The sequence below is a fragment of the Drosophila subpulchrella genome, chromosome 3R (assembly GCF_014743375.2).
Source record: "Drosophila subpulchrella strain 33 F10 #4 breed RU33 chromosome 3R, RU_Dsub_v1.1 Primary Assembly, whole genome shotgun sequence".
Lineage (NCBI taxonomy): Eukaryota > Metazoa > Arthropoda > Insecta > Diptera > Drosophilidae > Drosophila > Drosophila subpulchrella.
This window is the reverse complement of record NC_050609.1, coordinates 14,184,096-14,193,789: the sequence shown is the minus strand read 5'-3', so window position 1 is coordinate 14,193,789 and position 9,694 is coordinate 14,184,096. Positions and strand designations below refer to the sequence as shown.

Sequence of the window (9,694 nt, the reverse complement as noted above, 5' to 3'; positions counted from 1 at the left end):
GCGTGTTTCCACTCCGCTGACCTTCGCTGGGACAGATCGTTTAATAATTTGCAGCAAATCTCGAATCTCGATGGTCGATTGTTGGCCACGACGACTGGAAATTGTCTCACATGTCGTGAGGGTCTTGGCCCGCTCGATCAGCGCTTTTCGGCTTGATTTTCCCGTCGATCACGGCCACATAATTCATTTCCCATGCTTCGTGTTTGGGGAAATTTGTCAACCAAATCGTGGCGCTTCTTGTGTGTCATAAATTGCGCCGGCGTGCCCAAAAACCCAATCTAGACATCGATTTTCCAAGAGCCCAGATTCTAAATTCTAAAAGCAAACAATCGAACTGGGCCAATTCATAATCCCAAAAGAGTGGATTCATTTGCCTAACTAGACGTCATTTGGAATTGAGATATGCACGTTGCAACACATCATTGACAGCCGTGGAAACGAAGCGCAAATGCATCTTCAGCTGTCAAAATTACCAAAAAAGTGAAAAAGCGAAAAGGCTTGATGCTGCAGGTGTTGGTTGTCTTTGGCTTCAACTTCTTTGGCTAAATAGTGCAAAATCGTGAAATCAAATTTGTACACGTTGCTGCCAGTCGATGTCTATTATTCGCTTTATGTTAATCAAAACGGGCCAGTTGTCCTACCAAAATGGATAGAAAAAACAGAGACAACTCCGACACTAGGCCACAATTTGCTGGTGTTTGCTGCCAAGGTTTTTTACATAATTTGGTGGATCTGCTGCGGTTGTCTGATGGCTCAGTGGTTCGGTGGTTCAGTGGTTCATCTCCCCTCGATTGGGGTCTCATTTCGTGGTGCCCGTCGTGTCGCTGCGGTGACTTCGTAGGAGGCAATTTGCATTTATTTCCAGCCCAGCTCGAAGGTGTAAGACGGTAGGAAACCATTCAACAGCATTGTTAACTACTGTCTCCTTGCCCGAATCTCCAGCCCCAGGAACCCTTGTCACCGTCACGAAGTAAAACACAAAGTTTTCATTTGTTTTTGTTTTCTTTTTTATCCTGACTTGTCTTTATTATTAGAGTTGAGGGTTTACCGGAACCGGCTGGTTTTATCGAACGCCATCGCCGTAATTGCCCCGTGAACAATTAAAAGCCCAACCAGTAGCTTACCCAGCTGACAAATAGCTCGCAGGTAAACAGAACCAGGCTAATTAGCACCCCAGAAAAGTAAAGTACTAGGACATGTCTCAAATCCGAGATGTTGAGGGTTTCAGGCCGATAACTTTCCTTCGTATCCGCCAAGTGAATCTTACCCGCCTTTACCATATAGTGGAAACCCCTAGCCACCCAAAAATCATGGAGCCCGGACTGCCATAGTAACAGGGTAAAGTCGTGTAAAGGAGCCCGATGCGCCGAGTTCTCAGGAATGACCAGGCCAAATGAAACCATCTCGTAGAAGCACAGATCCTTGGAGTACCGAAACAAGGGCCTGGAGCTACGCTTCTGCTGCTCCTTGTACATTTTCCATTTTTCACTGGTTACTGTATAGCCATAGGAAGTGTTCAGGCCATTGCGTAAGCCAATGAGTGTAGAGCTTTTTAAGACCAAACGGAATGCACCAGAGTATTTGGTGCGCTGGGTGAACTGAATGGTAGAGTACTCAGATCTTGTAGTGATTATACGCACTGGAGATTCTATCAAAGCGGCTAGGTTATCAATGGGTGGTAAGGATGGAGGATCTGCGAAGAGAGTGAATAGTTTGCCTAAATAGTAAGAAGTAACCAATGTGGCTAGTACCAGCCAGCCAATCCTCTGGAGCCTCTGATAACGTCTCCATCGTCCTTTCAGCACCTCGTAAATAATCCAGAGAAAAATCAGCAGAGCAAACGTTGTATAAGGCAGCACTCGGGATAGCAACTCGGACACATCGAGTTGCCTCTCCACCGGCAACATGGTGCACCAGCTGGCCTGACTCACCGGATAGGACACCTCGTGAACGCGATCTAGGGCACCCATAGACATGGGCTGTATGCTGGCTGCAATATCTATAAGACCGTTTTGGGCCACATCTAGGACTTCTATATAGTTAAGGGTCCTGCCATCCGCATACTTATTGACCACTTGCAGCTGGGCATTGTGTTTTCGGGCATAGGCCTCCAAGATGTCCCACAAGTAGCCCAGTATCTTCTTGTTGCCCCACTTGTCTTGGTAGAGAATTGTATTTGGCTCTGAGTAGTCCGGCATGGTACGGATACTACCGCCTCGTAGGTCTACCATCTTATTTGGATACAGGTCACTAACTTGGGTGTCCTCTGTAAAAGTTTGGTTCACCATTTCAAACTCCGGATAGGCCTCAAAGCTGCTCACCATTTGGGTCTCCTCAAAATCGTTAAAAATAACATTAACATTAATCATATCCTGGCTTAGACAAAAATATAGCACTTGATACACAAGATTTGCATTCCTCTCCTCCATAAACTCAATAAGTACTCTGGCCTGTCTTAGGTTCTTTAAACTCCTTGATAGGCTGCCCAGAAAAGCCCTCCAATGGACTCCTTGAAGACAGGCCAGCACCAGCAGTCCCTCGCCGAGAAATCCATTTAGTATCACTGTCCTATCCGAACGCCAGATCACCAAAGGCAGACCCCAAGTGGCTGAAGAAAGCGTGTCCTCTAAGTGGCACTTTTCTTTTACAGGAACATAAAAGAAAATGCTGGTCAATTCCTGACCTCGGCTTATGAGCGACACGAGTTTTGTGTGAATAGTACTACTAGTTGAAGACATCTCCGAGCACTGACTTTGTCCTAGGGATGATACTACATGATATAAGGTATAAGGTATTTACTTTATCGCCGAAAATGTTACTGAGGCGCCAGAACTTTTACTTATTTATGGACTTCATTTGAATTAGTGGTAAAAATAACTAAGTTTCAGAGACTACCAACTCAGTTTTTGGATACCCATTACTTAACAATTCTCAATGCCGAAACTACTTTCATGGTATAGCTTATATAGAAGAATATTTCCTGAAAACATTAAGCCCTATATCATTTTACCCTGTTATAGGTATGATTTTTATTTACTCCTACGACGCAAGTTACAAGTTTTGCAAGTAAACATTTACATAGTGAACAGTGAGCTCGATGACGAACACAACCGTTGAAAATAAAAGCCCAATACCAAATACTGCTAACACATAAAGCCATTCCGACCACCGTATGGCATGTGTCTGGTGTGATGTGTTGAAGTCCCCATAAGGAAAATGTCCTATTTTCACCATGACGTCGTAGGATCGTCGATACCAAAGGCGAATAAGGCCCGCTTCGTGCAATCGGTGGAGGAACTGCTTTATTTGGTAGCGATATAAGCAGTTGCTTTGCATAATTAGGGAGAAAAGTGAGAGCTTCTGTATACATATGTCCTGCGAGTATCGGAACAAAGGTCGCCGGAAGTTCCGCTGAGCCTCCTTGTATAAATTCCACTTAATAGAGGTCATTGTATATCCATATGAGGTATTGAAACTGTCCCGGTATTTGATCAAGTCAAAGAAGAAATCATGCAGCAGAAAGGTGGAGGCGTACCTACTCTTCATATCAATTGGGTATTCCATGAACTCTCCACGCATTCCCCTAATTTTTAGACCAGCTTGCACTACCTCATCCATATTGGTTATATGACTAAACTGTTGGGGTCGAATAAAGTAGGCCGAAAGTTGGGCCTGAAGAAAGCAGATAATCGCCAGGAATGCTAAAGGTTTTATCAGATGAATGGTGGGATAAGATACACGTATTCGATGGATCAACCAGGTGTGCAAAATGTATAGGCATAGCAAAAAGAGCCAGATCCAAGGTGACTCCATCAACCTGATCCACGCCTCATGGCTGGTTATTACTCTTTCCGTTGGCAACATCACGCACCAATTACCCACCATCAAGGGATAGCCAAAGATGTGATTGTTAGAACGCTGCACATGACTATAGGGTCTCAAGCTGGCCGCTATATCCAAGGTTTGGTTCCTTACCAAGTCCTGGACCTGCACGTATCTTAGGGTTTTCGCAGAAACTGGCTCCATGGGCAGCTGCAGACTGCCATTTATATGTTGAGCGAATTCGATCAGAAATTGCCAGATGGGACCGGAAATGTCAAAGGATCCATTTTCCATTTTTCGCACAATGGTATGTGGTTGAGAATTATCTGGCAGCGTGCGAATGGGATGTCCTTGCAGGTTTCCCAGCTTATAGGGAAAAAGGGTGAGGATCCCTTGATATATTAGTTTTGTAACTTTTAATTTCGGAAACAAATCAAAAGCGTAAAATGCCCTGGAGGTGAAAAAGTTCCACGAGAGCAGCAGCACATTTGGCATCTTTAACTCTTGACTTCTTTTTAATAATAACCAGGCGGATTTCTGTTCTTCAATAGGATCTTCCTCTTTACAAAGCTGCAATACCACAGGCACACTAAGTATTTGATCCAGCATTAAGCTTAACGAGAGCAGAACTTCATTATAATGCGCGAATCTCAGACAAGCCACTGCCAATATGTCCATATCCTGTCGGTGTCTCAGATAATGTGGGTAAGTCCGATCGTTCCACAGCAAAGTCGTTGAGTTATCAGTAGAACCCAAAACCTCTTCGAACCAGCAGTCACAGGAGCTCAAGCGATAGTATAGTAAGGTTCGGAATTGTGTCTCCACCCTTAAATGTGTCCAGAACCGCTGAAGAACCTCAGCTCGAGTCCAATTAGGGGTCTCTACGAACTCCACTTGTTGCCACATGGTTGAATGATATACTAGTGGCACATTGAAGGGTTGGACCTGCCTTTTAAGACCCAACTACCATTGTTTTCTTTCCGATTTGAAAGAGTCAGCATATTTAAGGGCTGACTTGCAGAACCCTTTCGACCACTCATTTCGAATGCAAGTGCAGGAGCGTTTTTGAATACAATGCGATATGGTAAATGCAAAGGAGCTCGCGCCAACGCTCGAAAGCAAAAGTTGAGACGCACAAAATTGTGGCTTGTCTGACCTGTCGCCAGAGTGACCCAAATAAACAGAGGAGAATGCTGCAGGTGGGAGTATTCGAAGAGCAGGTACCCTAAAATAGAGAATACTGAAAACACATTTTATAGGGATAGGAAGTGTGCTTATGTCTTAGGTAAGAGCTACGAAAGGAAGAGGTAAAAAGTCGTATGGATTATTTAGAAAACCAGGAGAATTTAGGATCAGATTTTAAGAAATATTGTACTTTTATTACAAATCCATTATATGACAGATATTAACATAGCTAAAATTCTACATAAATGATGATGTAAATGTTAAAGCAGTAAATGATATATTAAAGTAAATTGGGATTCTTGAATGGTATATACAAGACAAATGAAATTGTAGATAAAAATATTGTAATAAGGTGAATAGTTTTATAAATTTCATAAACAAATATTTTATTTTTTACAAATTTTATTCCTTGGTATATACATGATTGGATATACCTCAGTATAGCTTCACCAACTGGCCACAAAGACAATTGCCGGCGAGCCGAACAACAAACCAGCGTGTTGACAATGGTCAAATGCCCGGGCCAAATGTGAAGATGCAGCTGGGGATCGCCGAACCCGCTAACCCACGACCCCCCACTTCTTGCCCTCCCCCGAGGTGCATACCATCCAAATGAATTGTTGTCTTCTTGGCCACTCCGCCATGACTCCAGCATGCCTCCATGCATCCAAACCACCCACTGGATGCGCACAAGACCAAGACTGGCAGCCATGTCATCATCATCATCTGCACAGCAGCATTTTGCTGCTTTGGCTTTCGGTGGTGTCGTCGTGGTCGTGGCACTTGTTTTATCGTCATTTTACAGGCATTTTTCATAAATTACAGTTTATTGTTGTTTGATAAACGGTCAGCGGTGGGCGCTACTTGTATTTTTTTCGATTCTTTTTCTTTTTTTGTGACCAGCAGCGACACGCAAATAAACCGAAAGCAGAAATTACAGTGGTTTTATTGTATTAACATCGTTGTCGCATCATCGTCGTTGGCGTTTCGGTGTTCGTGTTTGTCTGGCTTGATAAGTTAAGCGTTGACATCTTTATGCACCTGTGTGGGCATATTCATATGGGTATTCTCCTCAAGAAATCAAGAAATCATGTGACTTACACTCGTAAAAGTCGATTTTTATGACGAAAACTAATGGCTTTCCAAAGGGGCCTGAGAACTTTTCCGCTCCAGAGCTCACACCCTTAAATTCTGCAATAAAATGCAATTACTTTCTGCTCAATATTTTAGTGGCGCTTGAGAGGGAAAAAACATACAAATAACATAACATAACATAACCGTAACTCACCCACTAATGATTTACGATCCAAAGAGCCGAGGCCCCCGAGGCTTTGTGGGCTTTTGGCGTGCAAATTACCAATGCAAATATGCATCCGCAGAGTATGCCTATCGAGTGGGGTAGCACCACTAGTCGATTTGCATAATTTTATGGCCACAAATTCCACTTAAACAACTTAATTAGATTTCAAAGAGCAGTCTGATTTGGTGGCACTTAAATAAATAAAGAAAATTTGAGAAAAACGGAGAATGGATGGCATGTCCCATTGGGGCAGCCGCACTTTATTTATGTACCTGGCCAGCGCCATTTTGGCCGAGTCTATGAGTCGATTACAGACTTATCTCCCACAGCGGCAGTGGACCACAAACTGGATATGGATCTGGAACCCAGAGACAGACACCCAGAGACTGGAGCCCACTTGGCCTGGCTGGCCCCCCGATCGCTCCATCTAATGGCAGCTAATCTAGTTAACAGTTTTTCAATTATAGACGATTTGGTGCAGCTGATAATAAATGCGATAAAACATATTTCAGGCCAACGACGCCAATTGGCCACAGATTACATCAGAGATTGCGCTCCGCGTTTGGGCGTAGTTCGGCTGCAATTGTCAAAACCATTTCGGTCTGGGCCAAAATCATTTGTTGGCCACATTGTTAGACGGCTGCGGGCGCTAATTGATTTGCCAGCTTGTACGCCCCAAATGTGGATCATTAAAAACTTAATTAGCAGCCGGCATTCATTAGGGCCCGGACCGCCCTTCGACTCTCAATCGCCCTTTAATTACACATTCTGATCGATTCGATCAGATCCGTTGTCCAATTCAATTTGGTAAATCTCGAAATCTCGTACAGAAATTGCGTATTGAGAAATCCGGATTGTAGTGATGCCCCGCGGTCGAGCCAAGTAATCATTTTTTTTTTTTTGGTTTTCCCTTTTTTTTTTGGCAACAAATAAAATTAATGAGCGCTGAGCTGGGCTGCACTGCTAACCCAGTTCAAGTGGCTGGCCAAATGTCAGTGGGCATTTTCTGATAAATGTGCCACATGGCAGGGAAACGAGCCGAGCCACCAAACGAAAATGAAAATGAAAATGAAAATGTTGCAAATGCAGGGCGAGCACAGCCCCTCCCGAAAGGTTGCCCGCCCGTCACAGTCACATCATAATGATGCCCCCGATCCGCCTTGGATCAGCTCCAGGGCGTTGGAGCCCGTCCTGCTCCTCCATGCCAAGTCGTGCACCGTCAACGAGGAATATGTCAGGGTCTGGGGCCAATCCAGCCAGTCAGCCAGTCAGCCAGCCAGCCTTATTCCATTCCGCTCAGATCCGTTCCGTTCCGACCAGATCCGATCCGGCTCGAAGTGTGCCTGTTTAGCAAACACTACCCCGGCCAGCGGAACAACATCGCCCTCTGACGAGAAGTCAAAATGTGGCAAATGTGTTGTGGCTCTTGGGGTTTGTACCCTTTCCAAGGGGTTCCAGTTCCAGTTACGTGAAGTAGGCATTGAATTTCTAAGGAAATTCCTGTAATATAAGGGTAAACTATAACTTTTTGACCTTGGGTCCCTTAAAAGGTTTTATTGATATTTGTATCTTATAAATTCAATTCAAATCTCCATCCCCATTTTTTTTACTATTTGGGTTTTTATATATCCCCCATGAATTTCTTATTCTTAAAACAATATAGTTTTAAGGACCAAAGTATAGTCAAATTCTTTTTTGAGTTCATTTGTTAGTTGGATAGATAAACATAATTCAAAATCCTTATTCATTTTTTGAAGTCAATATTTATCTCTATCTTTGTGGAATCTCATATGAGAGCACTCGAAATTCCCTATTAAAAATAAAAGTTTCTCCCATTTCTGTGATCTCTCCTTGACGTTCTGTCGGCGTGACAGCTTTGGGCCACAGCAAAAATTGCCAACTAATGTCGAAAAATTTAGTATCGACCTGGCCAAAAAAAGAAAAAAAAACACAGACTGGCATATGTCCAAATTTTCAGAGCCGCCGGCGCTTCTGCTGCAGCGGATTTCAAAACTGAATCTCAGAACTCGCCATCAATCGATCGCCCCGCAATCTTTTGTGGCTGTTTGGTGCTGTTCGCTGGGTTGGCCTGGCAGTCAATAAAATTATAAATGCCACTTATTAGACCGAACTATTTCTGGGCAGCGCTGCGCTTCGCTTGGCCGGGTCGCCGGGGCTGCAGTTGATGTATGTAAATATAATGAAGCGAATATCGGGCTAATTAAAATAAATTCAGGGCGTGGCGAGCTCTCATGCCGTTTGCAATTAAATTAATTGCCCGCCATTGCCTAGCCGTCGTCGGCTGACTGGAGTTGCATAACTCGGTTGCCTCTTGGCCATTTGCGGTGGCTATTGTTGGATGCGGAACTGCTCCCCACTGAAGGAAACGGAATTTGAGCCACTGCTCCAGTGGCGTAATAAATCCGGGAATGAGCCATTGAAATTACAATTTTTTGCTGGCTAATTATTCTTAATGTGTAGCTCTTATTTGCTTTAACTATATATTCATCCATTATTATCTATTGATTTATCATTTATGACTGTAAGCGTGTCTCTTAAATCGTTTTATATGGCTTTAATAAAGATCTTTCAAGAGGCTAGTGTTTTCAACCTTAAACTCAATTTAAAAGCATTCATAACAGCATCAATAAAATGTTTATATTGACATAAACATACAAAATCAAAGCAGCTTTTGATGAATATAAACATTAAGAGAAAACTTGATTTTGCCATAATAACTTGAACTCGTTAAAGGCTGAAGTGAACAAACCTAAATTTGTTCCGGTAAATTTCATTTAAATATTTTTTTGGTTCAAACAAATAGATAAAGAATTTCGATGAAAAGATTTTTCAATCTATTTATGTCCTAAATTTAAAAATGCTTTTATTTTAATATACGATTTTATGAACGCACAATAGATATAAGTAGGTAAATAGTTATAATAATTCTAAATCGCACTCATCTGCCTATTTAATCGAATCCTAAAACGGTTCATTCAATGAAATAATATTTTTCTTATCATATAAAAATATGTAATACTTGTGATAAATTCTAAATTGACTTTAAATAAGTAAAAATTGGACTGCTGAAATTCTGAATAGCCGTCATCCGCCTGTCTAGTTGAATTCTCCCGTAGATTCTCCCCCTCGATGGGGAGTGCCATCATGAGCACTGCTGGCAGCAGGTGCTGAAATGTATCTGCCATGGATATGATTCGTGATGGCAGTGCTCGGCTTTTCACTCATCGCCCGTTTAAACAACAAAACCAGGAAGTCTATGACAATTATAAATCATCTTCGCCTTGCATTTTGCAGCTGTCATGATGAGCACTTCACTTGCCAGCTCAACAGTTGCAGTGGTTGCTCATTACACCAGCAACATCAAGA

The 9,694-nt window shown here is 42.8% G+C and overlaps 2 protein-coding genes across 2 annotated transcripts; both read right to left on the bottom strand.

The window, feature by feature from the left end:
* Positions 1 to 1,100: 1,100 nt before the first annotated feature.
* Positions 1,101 to 2,738, bottom strand: LOC119545731. The gene has a single exon (XM_037851551.1). It carries the CDS (start codon positions 2,736 to 2,738, stop codon positions 1,101 to 1,103), a length of 1,638 nt encoding a protein of 545 aa, XP_037707479.1.
* A 313-nt stretch (positions 2,739 to 3,051) lies between these two features.
* LOC119545715 lies at positions 3,052 to 4,728 on the bottom strand. The gene has a single exon (XM_037851524.1). It carries the CDS (start codon positions 4,726 to 4,728, stop codon positions 3,052 to 3,054), a length of 1,677 nt encoding a protein of 558 aa, XP_037707452.1.
* Positions 4,729 to 9,694: the final 4,966 nt, after the last annotated feature.

Bases quoted from the DNA above. Each gene is read 5' to 3' on its own strand.
- LOC119545731 (XM_037851551.1), bottom strand. From the start codon at position 2,738: ATGTCTTCAACTAGTAGTACTATTCACACAAAACTCGTGTCGCTCATA.
- LOC119545715 (XM_037851524.1), bottom strand. From the start codon at position 4,728: ATGTGGCAACAAGTGGAGTTCGTAGAGACCCCTAATTGGACTCGAGCT.